Source organism: Microcebus murinus, chromosome 4 (assembly GCF_040939455.1).
Source record: "Microcebus murinus isolate Inina chromosome 4, M.murinus_Inina_mat1.0, whole genome shotgun sequence".
Lineage (NCBI taxonomy): Eukaryota > Metazoa > Chordata > Mammalia > Primates > Cheirogaleidae > Microcebus > Microcebus murinus.
The window spans coordinates 96270953-96292707 of NC_134107.1; the positions used below are offsets into that span (position 1 = coordinate 96270953).

Sequence of the window (21755 nt, forward strand, 5' to 3'; positions counted from 1 at the left end):
TCAGAGCACCCTCCCCTCCCCTCCCCACACTTGGAGAGCTGGCCGGGCCAGGGGCTTACCCTTGGCGTGCTTCCACATGACCTTGGGTGGGGGGTAGCCATCCACCGAGCAGTTGAGCACCCCAGCTTTGCCGTAGATGCCGTCCTGGTTGTTGGGCTGCACCACAAATCGAGGGGGCACTGCAGAAAGAGGGAAGGGAGGGAGAAACAGATCGTCTCCATCTCCGATGGGTCTCCTTGGGCTTGGGGCACCTTCCATTCAAGCTCAGTCCTGCCTGGACCATTGTAAAGTTGGGAGCAGCCAGCTTCTCAAACCTAAGATGCTGATAGCTTTCGCTGAGTACTGAGTTCCAATCCTGCCTTTGCCAATGACTAACTGAGCAAGCCTCTCTTCTGCTCAGGGCCTCATTTTCCTGCCCTGGAAAATAAGAGACTAGGATCTCTTGATCTTGAAGGGCCCTCCTGAAGCCAACCTTCCATGAGCCTGTGATTCAAACTGGAAATCTAGAAACTGTTGGTTGCGGCAGCAGACAGACCCGCCCCCTCCTCCCTTCCGGCCGGCCTGGCCCCGCTCACCGCGCACGATGAGCTGCCGCTCCCTGCTCACGGTGGCAGCCGCGTTGCTGGCGATGCACGTGTAGTTGCCGTTGTGCTTGAGGGACACGCTGGAGATCTGCAGGGAGCTCATGAATTCCTTGCTCTCGATGGTCACGCCCGAGCCTGAGATGATCACCTGTCCGTCCTTCCTCCAGGTGATGCGGATGGGCATGTCTCCCGAGGACACCACGCAGGGGATGTAGAGCAGTTGGCCGATGGAGGCGGGCGGGAACTCGAAAGGCTGGATCAGCGGGGGCACTGGGAAGGGGGGGGTGCTGCCATCAGACCCACGTGCCCCGCCTGGCCGGCCGTGCTGCCTCGCCCGCCTCGCCTGGGGGCTGTGGAGGCGGCCTGAGTAGAGCTCCCCGGGGCACAGTGCCTTCTTGTTCTCCTGCACAAGCAGTCTCGGGGCATGCCTGGGTGCCCTGCCACCGTGCCTGGCTCCCGTCCCTCTGCCCACCCAGGCCCGGGCCCGCCGTCTCTGTTCGGGGCCTTGGCCGGCCGCGTTAACTCCGACCTTCAGAGTTGTCCTGGGTGGACGCATGTGCTTCTTGACTCCCATCTGCCTGCTGACCCCCAGCTCAGCTTTCCCCCCTGACTTCTCTGCCACTCCTTAGCACCCCTGTGCTCTCCTTCCCACCCCAGAGACACATCTCACGGCTCTCTGGGGGCCTGGGGTGTCTAAAACCAGGGGTGCTGTGTCCCCGTCTCCTCCTGCAGAGGGCCCATCACCCAACCACCCACCCCTCTCCATTGTCACCGAGTATTAGAACAGGTGAGTGGAAGCTCACATCACTGTTTCAGGTGCTTTATACATATTATCTCACTGAATCCTCCCACCCATAATGTCTCCATTTTACAGATGAGAAAACTGAGGTTCAGAGCAGAGAGGTATTAGGCCCTAGGTTTCCCTGCTCAGAAGAGGTGACAGTGGGACTTTAAACCTGCTCTGTCTGCTGTCCAAGTCCAAGCTGTCTTCACTACGCTCCTTGGTTGCTTCTCTGAGAAAGCCCCAAACATGCCCGGACCAGAGACTCTTGTGTCGTCAGTGAGCTCCCTTGGGTGGCAGGAAAGAGCAGAGAGGGAGCCCTGTCTTTTGTGAGACAACCAGCTGTCAGATGCCTCTGGCAAAGCACCATCCACTCAGCCTCCCACCCCCTAGAGATGCGGCGCCTCCCTCCTGCCCCCACCGCCCACATCTCAGCCCCTGGGGGGCCTGTCTGGAGCGGAGTCGCTGTGAGATGGATCCTCCTTTCTCGGCTCTGGCTAGAGCATCAGCCATTATCTTTATGATAACTCAATTAGGCTGCAGCGACTTCCCCAGCAAGTGGGGGGAGAGGAGAGTGAAGGAGACAGACAATTAGCTTAACAAGGATGAGCACCCAGTAGATGAGATCTCCTTTCTGCAGTCGGATAATTAAATTACAAGGCTGTCCACAGTTCTCTGGCCTTCTCCCAGGCACCAGCCCCACCCTCCTTGGAAGCCTGCTACTCTCCACCCCAGGCCGGGACGGGCTCTGAGGGGCAAGGATAGGTGGCATTGGATGCATGCCCGAGGACCTCCCTGTACCCCAAGGATGTTCGGGGCTCAGGACGGAGCTGCCCGTGGAGCAGCCAGGAGTGGACGTAGATAACCCTTGGCAGCCCTTTGGGTCCCTGGGAGAGTTCTTAATCAGGAGCTCTAGTTCCTGAGGAAGTGACATTTAGGAGGGATGTGGCCTCCACGACCCTCAATAGGGCCCTCAAATGACCACTGCAGTGTCATCTCCAGCCCCAGGCCCCGTCAGCTCGCTGTGAACACCCACAGCCCTGCACCTTCGCCCTGCCGGTGAGCACACCTGGCACTTGTCCTTCTCACCTCCTGCCATGTGCCGTCCTCACGGCTGGCTTTGACTCTTCTCATTCCAGATCCACCTGGGCCCTGACTCCCAGCAGCTTTTCTGGTGCTGTGGCTGTTGTCCGGATCTCCTCATCCTGGTCTCTGGCTACCTCTTTTCTCTGGGTGGGGCTTTGCCCCCCGTGTTCTGAGCGGTTTGTGGGCCTTGGACATCCTCAGATAGATCTCTCTGGAACCCTGACTCTAGCAACAACACCGTGCTGCTCAACACCGTTGGCTCAACACAGTTCCTGAGCCTTCCCAGAGCCCGCCCTTGTTGGGCCTCTGCTGACCCCTCCTAGTTTCTATTTTGTCTGTGCCTAGGTCAGATCTAGCCCTCTGGGCCTCCCCGATGGAACTGCTGCAGAGACCCTGATGTGCCACGCAGTGTTTCCTCAGGCCTAGAAGAACCAGTTATGGCCTCGTCCTCCTTCCTGCAAAGGCCCAAAGCCAGAGCCTCACAGGCCTCCAGGAAACTCGCCCTCGTCCCTTCAGACCCCGCTCAAGTGCCACCTCTTCTGTGAAGCCCACCTTCCTCTGGCCAGCCCTGCAGCCCTCAGTCCATGCCTTGATTGCAGCATTTGTCATGTGACAGTGGGGTAACTGGGTCACCACCTCCCTGGAGGGCTGGGAGCTAGGACTTATCATTTACCCAGCAAACCGTAGGTGCCCAATAAATGCTTGCTGGGCGAGTAAATGAATGAGCACATGTCTGGATATAATTTCCTAGGGTGACCTGGGAAGTTCGCCCGTGAGGTGGGCAAGGGGTGGGGTGAGCACAGGATGGGGCTCCACCAGCATAAGGGGTGCCCTGTGCTGTTTGTGAAGATGCCACATTGATGCTACGGGATTCTGGAGCCCGGAGCTTCTCCCCTGGTCCTTCCTAGGGGCAGGGCCCTGGCAATCAGCACCAGACTGGTTGCTGTGATTTAAGAGCCCTGTGGACACTTGAGCATGAGCAAGGGGCGAGTGGAGGCAGCGACGAGGGGCTGGAGAGCAGGACATGCAGCACAACAAGGAGGCGGGGGGGTTCGCGGAGGGAGGAGAGGTCTGGAAGGCCATGCTCCGGGAGGACATTTCCATCAGACAGCAGTGGATAGAGAGAGTGAAATCAGGCTGGAAGATTCAGCTCAGGCAAGGAGAAGACTGTCTTTCTCGGTAAGAAAGGATTTAGATAATGGAACAAGCTACTACGGCAGGTTAATTCATTAATTAACTAATTCATCTAATATTTATGAAATGCCTGCTCTGCGAAGGCATTATGCTCTGTGTGGGCTGGGGAAAGTAGAAACACGCTTCAACTCCAGACGGAGCCCCCGGGAGCTTGCCGGTTACTAGGGAAGGCGAGCTACTTCCCCCAGAGGTCACTGGACAGGCACCAGCTGGGTGCACAGAGGCTGGGCTCAGAGCAGAGGGAGACGTCATCCAGGTGGGCGACTGACTGCAGCTTCATGGAGGAGGTGGCTTGGAACCGAGAATTAAAGAACACACACGCTTTCAAAGAATATATGGGGTGAAGGAGAGGGAAAGGCTGGGCCCAGGGGCAGAGGCCGACCAGGGGCTGTCATTCCCTTCTGGTGTTGAGGAATGACACTGATGGCTATTTCAGAGGCCACTGAGGAAGACAGTGGCCAACATCCACGCTGGGGGTCAGACATTCAGCTGGGCTGGCCCAGTGTCCCTGAGAGCGCCGTGGTCCTGTGGGAGGCAGGTGGCCGGACAGCCTCCCGGAGGCCCGAGGCAGGCTCCTCGCCGCCCTCCACACCCGCTGCAGGTGCCATGGCGGAGGAGCACGCCCTAGGAGCTCTGCTGGGAATGCCAGGGGCCAGCGCTGCTCAGGGCTCCACAGCTCCGGGCTAGCATTCCGACACCCCCTAAGTGCGGGCACAGGGAATGGCCTGGAGAGAGAAGAAAGCCCGGGGGTCCTGGCTCCGTCCGGGGTTTGCTAACTACCAGGAGTGCTGTAAAAGCAGGGTGTGGGGACTCTTCCATATGTACGTGTGGCCGCTGCCCAGATGGGGGCTGCTTTCTGACCGTGAGCCTGCAGTGCCTTCCCCAGCGCCCGGGGGACAGACGTGGGCTAGCTGATTGTGTGTGTGTGTGTCCATTTCCACCTCTGGCAAAACACCCCCTGCAGCCTAGTGCTGATCTAAGCTCTTTTTAGTGTTGGGTCCAGCCCATGGATCTCTTGCCCCTGAGTCCCGGCATGTCCCCAGCAGACAGCCTGGATGTCGGGGACGTGAATGCCCCACAACTCAGAGACTTCTCTCCGGAAGCCCTGCTCTGGCAAGTCTTTAGCAAGGCATTGCAATGGTGCAGCGGCCAGAGTGGCTGAGAAGATGCCATGGCCGAGGCAGCCCATGCCATGCCTGGCTACCGTAAAGCCTTTATGGCCACTTGTCTGGTCTGGGAGTGTTGTGCGGGGGAAGGCGTGCTGACCACCAGCCCAGACCATAAATGCTTTACGGTGTCTCTCATCATCTCTTTGAGACGGAGCCTTTTATTTACTGCACCTGCTAGCAGAGTGTGCTCGGTGGGAAGCTGGAGCTTCTCCGCCCGCACAGCATGCGGTGGGGAAAACGCTATGCCTGGGGCCCGGGGCACCTGGTTCCAGACGCTGCTACCCACTCAAATGACCATAGGCAAGGCTGCCTCCTCCCCACCACCCCGTCTCTGCTTCTGAGCCTCAGTTTCCTCGTTTGCAACATGAAGGGGTTGGACCAACTAAAGTCTAAAGCCTAACACTGATTTTCCAGTTCTAACATGTCCCATATTTTAGGAATAGCAATAGCTTACTTCAGTTTTTTGCACCACCCTCTCTTCTCAGGAAGCCCTTCCCAGACCACCTTATTTAAAATGGCAAACCCCTTCCCCTCCCACCCCCCAGCACTCCCACCCCCGCTCCTGTGCGACACGAGTGTCGTCGAGGTACGGGCTGTTTGATCCGTTTCCCAATTAAAATGTAATCTCCCTGACGGCAGGGATTTTTGTCCTTTTTGAGCATAGCTATGTTGCAAAACCTAAAATACTTCCTGGATTATGGAGGGTGCACAGTAAATGTCACGGCATGAATAAATGGATGCTGCTGCAGCTTCATCACCACCATCATCATCATCGCCTTTGTTACCACCATGATGCCACGAGCCCTGTCTGGCCCACGGGAGGCTGCTTTTCACCTATGTTCCTGGCACCCTTGGCTGGGGAAACAGGTTGCTGGCAGCAGCTTCCTTGGTGGCCCCTCCCTGCAAGTGCAGTTGGGCCATGCCCTCCCTCCCATGGAGCCTGTCGTGCCCTTTCCTGTGGACTCCAGCGGGGTTTCTTCCAAACCTCTGCCTCTGCCAGTCGCAGGCGTTCGGCCAGGTGGCTGGCTCTGTCTTGGGCCCTACAATCGCAGAAACCCTGACCCATTCATTAGGGTGGGGCAGGGCCTCTGCCATGGGTGCCCAGGTATATGGCAGGGACTGGGCTGAGCAGTGCTCAAGCCCTGCAGTGAGCGGCTGGGGCAGAATGAGTGTGGGCATTTGGGAGAGGGTGTCTGTGTGTGGGTGGGCGTGTGCCCTCTTCCACTTGCTCTCCACGGGAGCCTGGCACTACCTCCCAGTCCTGGCCCTGCTGAGCATGGGCAGAAAGCAACCTCATGCCCTCGTTTTGGCTTCCGAGGCCCTCGGAGGCTCAGATGGAGGAATGGAGATGTTTCTTCGCTGAGCCAATGCCAAGGGGCCCCAGTTGCAGCTCTGCCTTCCTAGTTAATTAAACATTCAGCCTGCGTGCCCAGAGATGCTTTTATGCTACACTATTTTTCAGCTACAGGGGGCCCTAAAGTCACCAAATCTAGGTTGGATCTGTGTGCTCTCCTCTTAGCATCCTGCCAAGGAGCTCTCTGGATGGCCAGGGACAAGCACCTGCCTCCCCTGCAGCCTGGCTGTCCCCCGCCAGCCACTGCTACATGTGCCAAAGCCCAGGTAGCCGTCCAAGTGTCCTCCACCCTCTGTGATCTCTTCTCTTCCCACCTCGCTGGGCCACAGCAGGCTCACTAGGAAACCATTTCATATGGTCCCACCTACAGCCACCTTTCATGGCTCAGGAATGTCCCCTTATAAGAGGACACAACAGAGGAAACGATGGCATACATGTAACTGTTAGCATGCATGTATACATGTATGCTTGTGTGAACAGGCTAATGTGTTCATCTGTTGCATGTGCATGCATATATGTCCCAGTGTATACATGCATGTGTCCTCACACACAGGTCTCTGCACATGTGTGTGCATGTGTGCTCATGTCGGGTGTGTTCTGCTCTTCTCAGCTCAGTGTTTGAAAAATTCGTTAGAAGACGGGCGGTCCCAGAAGGAACAGAGTCAGCAGTTGTTCTTCCAGCTCATGGCACAGCATGGGCTATGCCCCGCCCTGCCCCCAACAGAGAGGTGGGGGTGTGGGGGGACTTCCTATTTTATCTCAAGCTTCTAGTGTCCTGCCCCCCCCCACCCTATTCTACTTTCTATCGCTCTGCTCTGATCCTGGGTCGAATGCGCTTCCCAGCCAGGCAGTAGCAGTGGGGTCTGGAGAGTGGGGTCTGGGTGGGCCCATCCATTCCTCGCTAGCCTCCGTCCCCCAGTCAGGGCGCCTTGCCATGCCCAGGGGCTCCTCCTCCATCCCCCTCCCTGGGTAGCTCTTGGAACAGCACATCAGCTAATCAAGCAGCGTGATCGTAATCAGCTCTGATGGTTCTTCTGCAAAAGTGCATTCTAATGAGGTGGGGGGAGGGAGCAGGGAGAGAATGGGGAGGAGGGGACCTGAGCTTTCTGTGGGGGGCGCACGGGGTCTCAGAGCCCCTCACATCCTGCTGCTTCTTGGTCTAGAGAGAAAACAGGTGATTACACCCCTCCTGTGGCTGGATTTCTGGGACTTTTCAGACCCTGAGGGTGGGAAAAGGGGAGGTGTGCACACGAGCCTGTACATTGTACACACGTACACACACACACATACACACACACACACACACACACACACATTCCTGCCTTGTGAATGCCCAGCTTGTGCTGGGTGCTGGGATTCACACGTGCAAGTGCATCAGCCCTGCCCTCCAGGATCTCATGCGCTCATGCACACACACACACACACACACACACACACACGCTCTCCCCCTTTTCCCCACACCCCCTCCCCTGGGCCGCGGAGACACTGTCGCTCAGCACCATCACAACAGGCCCAGCGAGTCGCTGAGACGGAATGCATCAGATTCAATTCATTAGGACTGATCGCTCCCTGAATGGAGTTGAATAATTGATGAGCAGAAGCAGCTTTCAGGATGTTCCGAGTACTCCGAGGCCGCTGGAGCCCTGTTATTATTTTTTTTTTAAGCCAACAAACCCAGCCAAATGCTCGCCGGCGCGGGCGGGTGCAGGGAGTAGAGCAAAGGTTAGATGTTTTAATATGTGATGTTTACACTGTAAACTCTCGGTCCACTGCTTGTCACGGAAATGGATACAGGCGGCCCCAGGATGCCGGGTGGGGTAGGCATGCTGCACTGAGTGCCACTGCCACCGGGCTGGCTGGCCCAGGTTGCCCCGGGTGGGGACGTGGCCAGGGGGTTGTGAGGTTCCTGCTGGCACAGGGCTGGGCAGAGGCATTAGGCGAGGAGGTGGCCTGGGTGGCCCTCAGTCTGGCTGGGGTGAAACAGGAGGGCAGCATGGAGGCAGGGCTGTCAGGGTCTGAGATGGCCACAGAGGCCCCGTTCTCTGGGCTCAAAGAGAGGTTTCCTAGTCAGCCAGTCCCCCCAGCCTGATGTCTCGGTTTCAGGTCAAAGCACAGGCTGTCTGGCACTCTGGCGGGTGTTGGAACACAGGATGCATGTGACACGGCCTCTGTGCACTAATGACAAGGAGCACGGGGGAAATGCTGACCTGCCTTTACGGCCACGGTTCAGTTCTTCCAGCTGTCCACCCGCCATCCCACTGGAGGCCCCGCAGTCATCCGTGCTGGGCGGGCTGAAACCTATAATGCAAGCCTCTGTCCCTCCAAACCTCCAAACTCTTCCTCCTCCAGATGTCCCTCTTCCTAACTCTGTCTTGCTTCCAGTCTGGCAGCGAAGCAGCAGCCAGGCACCTGGGACACACGGGGCTGTCGCCCTGGGTAAGAGCCCCTGCGTGGGCCTGGAGCCTTCTCCTCTTTTCTGTCCTCCCATGGGCTCCTGGCTGGCTTTCCTCTCCTGGTTAATGCTGTCTCTCCCTCTCTGCCCTAAATGATATGGGGGGGGGGGGTCTTCCCAGTTTCCCCTCCCCACTGCAGGGGTGATACAGATGCCCAGGGGACAGGGGCTCTCAGAGTTCCCAAGGGCACTGTCTCTTCCATCTCCCTCTCAGGTGATCCTACAATCTCTAGTCCTTTATTCCTGGGGTGGAGCACAGAGCGAACATTCCTCTCCCCGCTTCCTGCCCTTCCCCCAGCTCTGGGCCATTCTGGGCTAGAGCCCAGGTTGGGCAGTTCTTCAGACCCGGAAAAATTCCGCCTCCAGATGGCAGTTTACTTAACTTTTCCATGCCTCAGATTTGTGCCCTGGAAATTGGGGATGAAATAGGACCTGCCTTAGGTAAGCGGGCAGCTCCGGGGTTAAATAAAACACGCATGGAGGGCATCAAGCACAGGGACTGGGCATGGAGCAGCCCTCCGCAGTGCTGCCTGTCAGATTGTCACAGAGATAGCAGCCTGGTGCTGGGGCCCCATGCTGCAGAGGACAGCTCCTCCCCATGCTCTCAACCCTGCCCTGCTCTCCAGAAAGAGACATAGGCCCCTTACGCACCTGTCGTGTGACCCCCACCTGCTGCCTGGCTCTCACTGCCCTTCTTGGTCAGGCCCAGCAGGACCCAGGCCACCCTCTCACTCACTGTCTAGGCGGTCTCCAGTCCCGTCACTCCCAGAGAACGTCTTGGGGGCTTCGCACACCTGCACAGCCCCCGAACCAAGGGGATGTCGTCACCGACTCACATATTCCTGTATTTGCTTGTTTATGTTCATTCATTTGACCCATAGACCTAGTGATGGCACCCTGTGTCAGCGGGAGGCATAGACCTCAGCCAGGTGAGCATCAAGGGCCCAGGAAGGAGGCTTTTAGGGACCGGGCAGAGCTTTCCAGGCCTCGAGCAGTGATAGCAGATGGAAAGGCCTTCCTGATCCTGTAGGAGCAGCCTGGGTGGCCAGTCTGTGACCCAGGGGTGAGCCAGGGCTCCCAGCGTGGGCTCCTCTACCCTGGCCTCCTGCTGCTGATCCCTTGTGTGGTTCTGCTGAGTTCCGGGGGGCTCATCTTGACCTCAGGGGCATAATGCAGCCCACCATCTCTGACCTGGCCTCTTGCCTAGAAGGCGACCTGCTTCCTCTTTGTCTGGGACTGACCCCTCATGCCCCTGGGGTGAGGCTGCCTTGTCCTGCAGCCTGCAGAGGGACCCGGATGTAGAGGCACTCATGGCCTTCTGTGTGCACCCCAATCTTTTACCCTGCCCCCTTTCTTCTGGATGCCAGGCCAGGGCCTCTCGAGTTCAACCTTCCACTCACTCAAGACTGCCTGCTGCCGCCTAGGTGGCTGGCTGGAGAGGGGCCTGGGCACCCTGGGTGGCCAGGTGGGCAGGGCGGGCAGGGGCTGCGGCAGGGGAGGGAGACCTACCTTTGACGGCCACGTGGACGCTCTGGCTGATGGAGAGCTGGGGCTGGATGAGGACGCTGCACAGGTACTCCCCCTCGTCCATGCCCTTCTGCACGTCCGTCAGCTTGAGGGTCCCGTTCTCAAACACCACCTGGCGGTGGTTGTCCGGCAGCAGCAGGGCATCCTTGTACCACTTGATGGAGTAGTAGGGGTAGCCGATGACCCTGCAGTTGATAAGGGTGTCCCGCCCGGCGACCGCTGTGATGTTCCTCATCGCCCGGATGCTGGGGGGCCCTGGCAGGAGTCAGGAGGGAGCAGGAGGAGAGGAGGGGCAAGTGGTGCCGTCAGCCAGGGGCAGCCGGGCACCGCCTGTGGTGCTCTTCTCGGGTGCTCGGCCCGAGACTGCCAGGGGGTAGGCATTTGGTGGGGATCAAGGGACGCCTTTCTACAGGGCTCAAGGCGGAGGCCGGAGTTGAGGGACACCCGTGGTCTCTCCAGGACTCACTGTTACTATCTTCAAATAATTGCAAGCAGACACAGTACATCCTCTTGCCTGGGGCAAGAGCCATTCCCCTAGGGGGACTGGGTACATGACCAAACTGCAGCCTCACCAAGAAGTGACTGGGATTTGGGGGGGCAAGTCCTCATATGTGGAGAGATTAAGGCTTTGGGGTTCAAGCGGAAATGTAGAGAATCTGTTATCTCCATTCTACATGCTCATATTGGTCTCCTACCCCAAACGATCTTATCTGTGTTAACTACTTAAAGAAAACAGGAGGTCTTCACTGGATGAGCTGATGGCTTTATTTCACCAGGTGAATGTGTATTGTAGGGCCCTGAGAAGGGGCTGTGAAGGGGGGCTCTGGTCACACTGGCTGGGGGAGGTAGTGGCCGTAGCTGGGTCAGCCAGACAGATGGCAATGTGGGGGTGCAAATGGGGCCTGGAGGCCACCAAGCAGGGGCAGTGCCCGAGTGGGTACAAGAGCTCTCTGGGCTTTAAGTCCCCATCCAGAAGACAAGGGGCCAGACTAGGAAACCTCCCAGGGCCCTGCAGCTCTGCCCCCTGACAATTCAGAGGAGAGGGCAGGAGGGTGGCCAGATGGGAGCCCCACACTTCTTGTGGGTAGGGCACCTGGCACCGGTGGATTTAGCATGAACCTCCACCTGCGCTCCCCTTCTCTGCTCCTGCAGAAACCCCGTAATGCCCCTGAACTAGCACCCCTTCCCTCCCTGCTACCCTCCTCCTCCTCTCCCCTGGGGCCAGGGGTCACTGGAAGGGTCAGATGAGGACCAATCAGACCCCACAGGGCTGCAAAGAGCTTCAGAGGCGACTCTGTTGTCACCACAGTGACTTGGAGAACTGAGATATGAGGACAACCCCCTTAAGGACTCCTTCCTCGCTCTGGGAGGCTGTCTGCCTTGCAACACGCCACGCAGCCTCAGCTCCTGCTCTTGATGGCTGGAGCCTTGGGGGGAGAAGATGCCCTGGCTCCTTGCACCTCCTGGAGTACTGGGGGGCTGGCTCAGTGGGAGGACACCAGGAGCACAGCTTTGGCGGGCATCCACTGGCCCCATTGGCCCTGTCCTTGTCCTTGCAAGGCCCTGGCAGGGCTGGCAGGTGCTAGCAGGTGGGTGGCATACCTGGGGCACAGAGAGATTTGATGGGTGGGCATGGGCTAGAGGGTGGGGTGGGCAGCTGGAGCTTGGAGGGCAGCGGTGGAGGGAGGAGGGTGGGAATGGGAAAGGGGTGAGCTGTACCCGACACACACACACGCACACACAGCATGGATGATGGGGCTCACAGAGGGCAGGGAAAGGGGACGAAAGAGAGAGAGAGACCTCTACTAAAATCAAAATGACGATTAATAATAATAAGTACCAATCAGCACAAGAATAATGGTAACCACAGAGATGGCAAAGGAACTCAAAACCTATGCTGATATTTAAATGTAGACAGGCACCTCTTACGTTTATTCGCGCCTGATATTCAGCACTGCCCACCGAGTTCCGCGCCGTGCACCGGTACACGCCCCCGTCGCGGATCTGGGGGCCCGTGACGTTCATGTGGCTGATGGTGGTGCCGTCCGACATGGTGTACTGGTTGGTGCGGTGGCTGCCGTCCCGCACGATGGGCTCGTCGTCCAGGGCCCAGGTGACCGTGGGGGGCGGGGCGCCCTTGGCCGCACACATGAGCGAGAACTGCTCCCCGGGGTTGACCACCTTCTCGCTGAAGGACGAGACGATGCGGGGCGTGCCGTCTGCAGGGAGCGAGGAGCCCCCTTCAGGGTCATCGAGCCATGGAGAGCCCATCCCCCCAGCCACCCCACCTTGGCCGGGGGAGGAGGCAACCCGGACGAGACAATAGTAAACAACTCTCACGCACATGAGTTCACTGGTGGTCAAATCCCTGGCAGGGCCAGTTGCTCCTGCACATGGGATTAAGACTCTGGGGTTAGGGTCTTCCTCCCTCAACCACCTGTTAGCCCTGTGCCTTTGGGCAGGTTACTTAATCTCTCTGAGTCTCCCCAACTTTTGCTGCTGGAGCATGGGACAACAGTGATGACGGTCACGCCCACCTCCTATGCATATTGTGAGCATTAAATGAATTACTGCATTTAAGATGCTTAGCACAGGGCTTTGTGAGTACTTAATAAATGTTAGCTCCTCTCAACTTTTCCTTTATTAATAAAGACACAGAGGCTCAGAAGTTAACTGTGTGGAACTGTGTGTGGAGCGGCCCCGCCCTGTGGAGCCCGATTCCTGTCCCTTTTGCACGTGACTGTGCCCGCAGGAGGGGTGGGGGCGCTTCTGTCCTGCGAGCAAAAGGCCTGAAGTTTGAGGCTGCCAATGCAAGGTGCCCAGAGGTGGAGCTGTAAGTTTTGGCTAACAGAATAACCTTGGACAAGACAATTAACCTCTGTGCCCAGCTTCCTCGAGTGGAACATGGCTGTGTAATTATTAACCCTGGCCATCCTTCCCCACAGGACTGTTGTAAAGGATTAAAATAGGCATTAAGTATTAAAAAAAAAAGAAGAAGAAGGCGGCAAATGTAACATGGAATTCTTTACATCCTACTTAACATTTCACACCAAAACTCTGATATTAATCCAAGAGTCAGCCAGACTGCCATCCCCGCCCCCAACTTCTGGGGGAGACCCTTACCTAAAACCCAGGGAGAGCCTGGGGCTGGGAGAGCCAGGGGATGTCACTTTGCCTTGGGCCCCTCCTCTTTCCCCCCCTCTGCCCTCATGGCTGTCCCTCACCTTCCCCACCCCCTCCTCTCCCACGTGCCTGCTTCCACCTGGCCATCACGGCTGTGCTCTGGGACCTCTGTTACCCCACTGAAGCCAAAGGGGACGGCCCTCAGAGAGAAAGTCAGCTGGGAGGGGGTGGTCTGGCCCCTGGTGGGGAATCATTTGGACCGGGGTCCCCTGCCATGGAAGGCACTCATTCCGAACTGGTCTGTGCTGGGCTGCTGCACTGGCTTGTTGGGAAAAGACCAGATTGGGCAGGACAAGAGGAGGTGAGGGCTGAGGAAGGCGGGTGAGCATGGGGGCCAGGGTGAGCATGGGGGCCTAGGGTCAGTGGGCACCTGGCACCTCCCAAGGAGTGAGGACCCACAGGCCATGGCAGGGAGATCTGTGGGGGATCCTCTCTCTGTGGGGCTCGCCTGGGTCTGGCATCTTTGTTACAACAGTAGGAAATCCTCAGAAGGGTCACCTTTCCTTTGTGTGTTTAGTAGCAGTGAAGGAGGGGCCGGGAACAGCTGAGCTTGTTGGTAAGGACGGGGTTGCCACTAGCCCCCACCGTGCCTTTGTACAAATGAGGAAGAGGTGCCTCCTCTGTGTGGTCACAGCCCCGAGCCGGGACCCAGGGCTTGGCCAATGGAGTGCAAGCCGGATTTCAGTCCTCACTCACCTCTTGGCTGGGCAACTTGTACAGTGCACAACCTGAGCAACCATACGCAGAGGTGCTGGGTGAGGAGCCCTGAGTAGGGACAGCTTTAAGGGAGAGAGAGAAACAGGTGGAAACCCAGGTCCCTGGTAAGAAGCAGAGCCTGCTACGAAGAGACCTCAGGCAGGGAGAGGACCCAAAGGTTCAGAGGCCCTGGCACTCTTCCGGCCTCTGGAAGGCTCCTCTGATAGTGACATTCTAGTCATTTCAGAGGGCAGAGGCAATGCAGTGTGATAGTTAAGAGACTTGAGTTTAAATCCCAGCTCTGCCCCTTGCACAGAGCTGTGTGACTTTGGGCAAGGGACTGAAGCCCCAATTTCCTCAGCTGCGAAGCAGATAACAACAACAACAAGAACAAGGCCCTCCACGCCTGGCGTGTAGCGCACCCCGGACCATCCCAGCAGGCGGGAGGGAGTGAGCCCCCGCCGCCCGAGCCCCCCGCTCACCCTCGAGCGCAATGATGGCGAAGTCCTGGGCGGTTTGGGCCTTGCGGGTGGCGAAGCACTGGTAGGCCCCGGAATGGCTCTTCTGGGCCGAGGTGATGAGCAGGGTCTCGTTGCCGAGCCCGCGGATGGAGATGGCCTCGTTGGGCAGCACCGGCTCGGTGTTGCGGTACCAGCGGATGGCGAACTCCGGGGAGCCCGTGAGGGCGCAGGAGAGGATGACCGTGCTGCCAATGCCGGTCTTCAGCTTCTTTGGTGTCAGGGTCACGTGCAGGGGGTCTAGGGGGACAGGGCAGGCAAGAGGGGGAGCGGGAGGAGGACACGAAAGGAAAGAGGGCTTACCGTGGGCGGACGCGGCTGGGGTCGGCCCAGGTTCTGCCTCTAGAGCCCTGTGCGGATGGGACTGACGGGGACTCTTGCTCCAGGCCTCAGCCTACTCATGTGTTCAGAGCAGCCCAAGGAGCTCTCCGCACTTCCTGTTCTGGTGGCCCGAGCTTTCCCGAAGTGTCCCTCTGCCCGGCCATCCCCTGCCACCCACCCTAGAAACCAGAGAGGCACCTTAGCCCAGCCAGCCGTCCCCTATACCTGTGGACATAACCAGCTGCTACCTTCCGCTGGCCTGACTTCCTACATGTGGATCCGAATGCATGGACTCCCTGCTCGGATCCCCACTACCACTGCCCAGCTGCAGGCTCGCAGCCCCCCGCCTGGACCCACGCAGTGGCTTCCTCCCTGCCTCCCTCCAGCTGTCCTCCCTGCTGCAGCCAGCCGCGTCCCTGCTCAAAGTGTGCACAACTAACAACTCAGTGTGGCATCCAAGGCTCCCCTTTTCTCCTAGGTTCCTTCTGTTGTCACCAAAGCCACAGAGTTTTTAGAGCATCAGCAACCTGTCTGTGGTACCTACATACCCGGGGCTGCTTCTGGCCCCAGGGTGTCAGTGCTCCACTTATAGCACTCTTTGCCTAATTCCTACTAATCCTTCACACTGAGTGTCACCTCTTCCAGGAAGCCTTCCTGGACACCACTCTCCCTCCCACGTTGGGTTAAGGATCCCTATTCCAGGCCCCCTACGTATAACTAACTCCACACTGAGCACACTTCTTTTCATCACCTCTTTCTCTGTCTCCCCCTCTGGACTGCATGGAACGCATGCTGGGGATGGAGAGCTGGCCTCCCCCGGACCTCGATGGGCTGGGGTTCTGTCGGGGGCTCGGGCTGCGGGAGCCTGGGACGCCCAGTGAGGCAGCCTGCAGCAGAGGGGAAGACTCAGGCCTGTGTGGGTCCGGCACAACCAGAGCAGACACGACCTCACACTTGGCTCTCCCTGCTCGCTCCCCAGAGCCTCTGCCCGCTGAACAGGAAATGTCAGTGCACAGCGAGGCAGGTGGCCTCTTGCTGGTCCCAGTCGCCAGCCAGAGCTCCCAGGCCAGGGCTCTCTCTCCTGCACCAGCTTGGTGGCAGGATGGGCGGGGGTCTTCTTTGCAGAATGGGGGTTATGGAAAGCACTGTGTCCTCCCCATGAACCTGGCAGAGAGGGGCTGTCGAGAGGCTGGAAGACAGAGGAAAGCCACGTTGCTTCCCCTTGAACCTGGTGGTGCAGCCATGGCCACTGTGAGGAGGGGTGAGGGCGGGATCAGAGGAGGTGCATTCCAGGGCCGTGTGGGAGTACACACTTCTGGAAGCCTTTACTTGTTGTACATCTGCTTGAGTGCAATTGGGTATGAGCCCGTTACGGTGAAGGGATGTGTGTATGGGGGCATGCGTATGGGCACCATCCACGTGTGAACATGTGCGTGGGGAAGTGGGCATGGGAATTGCAACATACATGCCCGCGTCCATGTGTATATCTGCTTGTCTGTATGTCCTGGTGCAGGAGCTGTGAACACTTCATTTGCCTACAGTCAGGTTTGCTAATTTTCTGAGGATTTGGGGTGTGTTGTCCTTCTGACCTATTTCCTGCGGCTGTGTGTGTGTGTGTGTGTAACAGAAAGAGGTGAAGGTAAAACTAGAATACATTTTTTGGACAGTGCTTAGGGCAAGAAGGTGTACCAACCCTGGTCCTTCTCTCCGCCTGCTCTGCTGTCCAGGGCTTGTTTGCACAGGAGGAAGCCCCAAGTCCCCTGAAGCAGGGCTTTCAGCATGGTGGCCTAAGCGTCTGTACCACGCACTGCCACTCCCAGGGCATTTCTTGGGGCTCTGTCTGCTTGTCTGGCTTTGCAGTGAGTTTGTGCGTGGACGGCCTCTTCCTGGCACTGCAGACAAGAGTACTGCGACTGTCAAGGCCCCCCGACTGTGGGGAAGGAGACCGGGCCCATATCTGGGCTGGGGGAGTCTGACACCAGGCCCAAGAGGACAGAGGATGGGCTCTGCGGTGGGTCTCTGGGCCACCCGAGGGTCTGCGGACCTGCAGCCTTGTGCTCCTGAGACAGGAGAGGGAGGAGGAAGCTTCCTTGCTCAACCTTCGTGGCAGAGCGAACCCTCCTGCAGGATGCGGGGTGGGGCCACCTCTGGACAGTCTCTTTCCACTGCCCACATTGAATGACCCTCATGATGCTGTTGGGGACACAAGCTATTGCTGTCCCATGAGGCCTGGGATTTCCCCGAGGGTCCCCAGATCCAAGCCCCACTGCAGCCCAGAGAGCAGGGAACTCAGAGAATTTGACTCTGGGTGCCGGAGCCGGAAGGCACCTCTTCATTTTATAGATGGAGAAGCTGAGGCCAGGTCACACAGGGAGGGGCGGAGGTGTTGGGGGGGTGACCCTAGGTCTTTCCTTGGCATTCACCCTGCTGTGTCTACCTTCTCTGCCTGCCTGGGGCTCCTCAGCAGGAGGGGTCTGCTAAGGCCTCCTGCTCTCCACACTGGCTCCCTGGACCCCCAGGAGGAACAGGGAGAGGAGCAGGAAAGGGCCAGAAGTGACAGCCAGCTGGCAGGTCCTGATATCTTGATTCGGTTGTTTATACCCAGTGTCATATCTGATTGATCAGAGCCCCTATCAATTTTTGTTGAATATTCTGAGAGTCACCTGGGATGGGGACACATGTCCTCGATAATTGCTTCCCTTGGTTCAGATGCTGCCTCCCCACAGCAAGGTAAGGAGTCCTGTCCTCACGGCCAGTGTGTCACCATCACCTTCCTCATCCCATTTGAGCCTCGTGACCTCTGGGAGGTAGGAAGGCTGGGGTCATTATCCCATTTTACAGAGAAGGACACTGGAGCGGACGGTCACAGTTATGTGACTCGCCCTAAGTCAGTCATTATCTGAGAATGCCAGGACTAAAAGGCAGGCCTTCTGGCTTCAGACCAAGGGCTTTTCCAGGTCACCAAACTGCCTTCCCCACCCAGCCGGGATTGTCCCCCAGGACAGTTCGGAGGCAGGTGCAGCTGTCAGACACACTCCTCCCTTGTCACCTGTGATGCTCCCTTGTCACCTGTCCGAGCCCCCGACAGAACCCCAGCCCATCGAGGTCCGGGGGAGGCCAGCTCTCCATCCCCAGCATGCGCTCCATGCAGTCCAGAGGGGGAGACAGAGAAAGCGGTGATGAAAAGAAGTGTGCTAGTGTGGAGTTAGTTATACGTAGGGGGCCTGGAATAGGGATCCTTAACCCAACGTGGGAGGGAGAGTGGTGTCCAGGAAGGCTTCCTGGAAGAGGTGACACTCAGTGTGAAGGATTAGTAGGAATTAGGCAAAGAGTGCTGTAAGTGGAGCACTGACACCCTGGGGCCAGAAGCAGCCCGGGGCATGCAGGTACCACAGACAGGTAACCGCAGCTGTGAAAGGGGCTTCCCGACTCACCGATGACCGTGAGGGTGCCTGTGGCCTCCGCCGAACCGAAGGTGTTGGTGACCTCACAGATGTAGGTGCCGCTGTCCTCGGTCCGCAGGTCGCTGATGGTCAGCCCCGTGACGCGCTTGGTCCAGCGGCTGTCGGCTGGGAGGGGCCGGCCATCCTTGAGCCAGCGGATGGCAGGGATAGGGTAGCCGGAGGCGGTGCAGGGCAGCTCCACGGTGTGGCCGGCCCACACTTCCTGGGAGTGGAAGCCGTCCAGGATGGTGGGGATTGACTCGGCAGGGTCTGGAAGGCAGAGAGGGTCAGCAGCCCCGGTCAGCCCCGGTGGGTGACGTGGGGCTGGGGGAGGAAGGTGAGCACCCAGACAGGAGCCCGCTGCCCACAGGTGCCCATGGCGAGCAGTCCCCGGCTCAGCTCAGCTCCAGAGGGAGGTTTCGGGGTGGGCTCGCTGCGTCTTCTGTGCTCGGGCCGGACTGAGCCCCTGAAAACCCTGCTCGGGACTCCCAGCGGGGCTGGGGGCAGGAGAGGATACGGCAGAGTTCAGGGCTAGAATGACAGGCAGAGACAGAGGGAAGAAAAGGAAACAGAGCAAAGGTGCAGAGGGGGAGAGAGTGGAGGGAGAGCCCCTTTCGCACAGCGTCCCTGGAGTCCGGCCCACACTCAGCGGCCGTTCACCTGGACATCAGTTTTGTGATGTCTCGAGTTTGCAGTTCTCCATAATCTCTGTCTGGGCCTTGGACTGGCCTGGGGATCCCTCCCAAGGATGGGGGAAGGTCGCCCTGCCCCTGCCCTGTCCTCTGCCTGCACTCCGGACACACTCAGGGATGCTCAGCGCATTTCCATCGCACCCAGAATTACTCGGAAGTCAGCCTTCTGCAAGCCACACTTGCCGCCCCCAGCAATTCTCCTCTAGCTTTGCATTCCCAAACCAAGACAAACCAGCAACCGGGAGGCCTGTGGCCCTGACTGCAGAAGACCAGGACTCCCTGGGCAGGATTCTGTGTGTGATGCCCGCGCCGTATCTGAGTGGTGTCCTACTCTCTCGGGCTAGCTCTGACCCTCAGAGGCCTCCAGGGACTTCCTGCCCTTTGGGGATCTCCTCCTGCTTTTAAATCTTCATAGGTCCTGTTCCTCTGCACAACACCATGTCCACTCCTCATCCCAAACTGCAAGGCCTTCTACCACCTGGCGCAGCCAGTCCTGTCCCGCCTACACTGCCCCTCCCTGCAATCCCAGTTTCCCACTGTGGCGCGCTGGGCCACCTGCACGCCCCGCCAGCCTGCTCTGCCTGGCCGACTCCTATTCGGCTCTCACAAACCAGCTTCAGTGTCCCCACCTCTTCTGGACGCCTCCCCTAGGCCACTCTCGCTGACTCCTATAGAGCTTTAATTTTATTTTCAAACAATCTCCCCCTTTTTTTAAAAAAGAAAAATTTTAACAGTGTGGTTTTTTTTTTGAACAGGTAACATATGCACATGGTGAAACTTCAGAAAGCACAGAAGAGCGTACCCTCCCCATGCCCTCCGACACCCCAATTGCCTCCCCAGAGGTGACCGCTGCCAGCACTTCCCCGCCGCGAGCAGTCAGCGGCGGGCCACACACCTGTCTTCCCCGAGGCAGAGCTGACCCATGCTGCATGCCCCCAGGCTGCCGGACCAGAAACGTCTAAAGGAGGGGGAATGGGGGTGCTCAGGCATGGGTGGGCCAGTGGTCTGAGTTTTCTAGATAAAACTTCACGTTGCAGATCTGTGTAGACTCGTGGAATGGACAGAGCTTGCCTTGGGGGATCTTAAGCGCACAAAGAGATGAGGGCACTGAGACCAGAGAAGGGCAGGGATCCATCCAGGATCACTCTGCAGAGGTAAGATCGGAAACCAGGTCTCCCTGGCTCTTGTTCAGGGAGTGGGGTGGGAGATGCAACCATCTGAAACGCTGAGTGTGGCTCAGGAGTCAATGTTGAGAGCCGCGAGCGCCCCTGGGTCCCCCTTCACTGATGGGGACCTTTCCTCTGTCCTGAGCTCATCTCCCTTGCAGAGGGCTTGGGCTGGGAGTTCTCCTCTCTGGGAGAAAGACTTTCCAGAAGACTCTGCTCTCCTGCCACCCTGCAGGGCTCTCCAGGAGGCACCCGTGGGCTGCAGAAGGAGCCCAGGCTTGGAATCAGGACACCGGCTGCAAGGCCTGCCTGGGACGCCGCCCATCAGCCGTGTGACCCTGGGCGAGTCTTATGATCTAGAGCCCAAGTTTCCTCATCTGCACCTCGGAGGTGACGACGCTGCCCCCAGGCCTCACAAGGCTGTTGCGGGCAACCAGCGGCAGAATGCCTGTCGCAGAGCTTTACAGACACCAAACGGAGCTGCAGATGTGCGGGCGATTACTGTTGTGGGCCCACCCACCCTCCCTGCCAGGCCCCAGGCCTCTTCCCCCACCCCCTGACCCGGTGGGAATCGTTGAGATACACAAACCCAGCACCAGCAAAGAATTACTCAATGTGACACTTAATTGATGCAAAATACACAAATTCCGTGGCACAGCGCAGAATTTACAAGCGGAGGGGCCATCAGGGCGGTAGAGGACGGGGGCGGGGGGGAGGGAATTAATCACCGAGGCTCAGGCGTGAAATTAAATTCTGAGGGAAAGAAACCTCTTTCATTACTCCCGAGCAGAAGTAAAATGCTGTGGCGTGTTCATGGCGACAGCCCCGGGGGGACCGGGTGCTGCCAGCACCAGCGCAGGGCTGGGGGAGACAGATGGCCCTGCCTGAGAAATCACCGGGGGGTGGGGTGCACTGGGGCCGGGCTGGGCGGGGGTTCTGGGGCGCCCCGGGGAGGCTGCGGGACTCCCTGCGGCCCGCTGAGCAGTGCCGCCCTGCTTAGGTGGTCGGGGCACTGCCGGGAGCTCGGCTTCTGCACCTGGCTCTGCCCTTTGTGAGCTGCGGGGACCCGAGCCTGGTCGCTCAGCCTCTCTGCTCACAGGTTTCCTCCTTTACAAACGTGCCCATCCCACTGAGTGGCCTCGGGGACAAAGTGAGCTAATGCGTGTGAAAGCACTTGGTAAACTCTCTACAGCACCTAGGTGTATGGGATGAGTCTGACGAGGCTATAGTCTGCAGGGGCTCAGACTATTCCTGCAGCCGCCTCCTCTAATTTGGAAGATGCAGAAAAATGAAAGTTGCTCCCCCTCGCCACCCCCCTCCTCCCCAGCGTTGGGAACGTCGTGGGAATAACAATGCAGCCACAACGACAGAACAATAACAACCACCACAATAGCAGCAGCTGCTGTCTGTTGAGTGCGGCAGGCAGGCATGACGCTGAGCTTTTTGCCCTCGCCATCCTACTTTGTTCTCACAACCTACCCAGCGCGGCACATTATGTCACTCCCATTTCGCAGATGAGGAAGCTGAGGTTTGGAACTTTATTTTATGCCAGCTCGCACAACTGATGAGCCGCGTGGCTGAGACTGAAA

The 21755-nt window shown here is 58.3% G+C and overlaps 1 protein-coding gene across 2 annotated transcripts in view; it reads right to left on the minus strand.

Annotated features, from left to right (window-relative positions):
- Positions 1–21755, minus strand: part of DSCAML1 (DS cell adhesion molecule like 1) — a 328360-nt gene that overhangs the window by 66348 nt on the left and 240257 nt on the right. The window contains exons 5-10 of one of the 2 annotated variants that reach the window (XM_012773648.2): positions 18300–18578; positions 14509–14784; positions 12070–12366; positions 10130–10402; positions 576–854; positions 60–179 (exon numbers count right to left, since the gene is read on the minus strand). In XM_012773648.2, coding sequence (XP_012629102.2) covers positions 60–179; positions 576–854; positions 10130–10402; positions 12070–12366; positions 14509–14784; positions 18300–18578 — 1524 coding nt within the window. Of the gene's footprint in view, positions 1–59; positions 180–575; positions 855–10129; positions 10403–12069; positions 12367–14508; positions 14785–18299; positions 18579–21755 lie in introns of those variants that run through there. The other variant, XM_076002544.1, reaches the window with a different exon arrangement.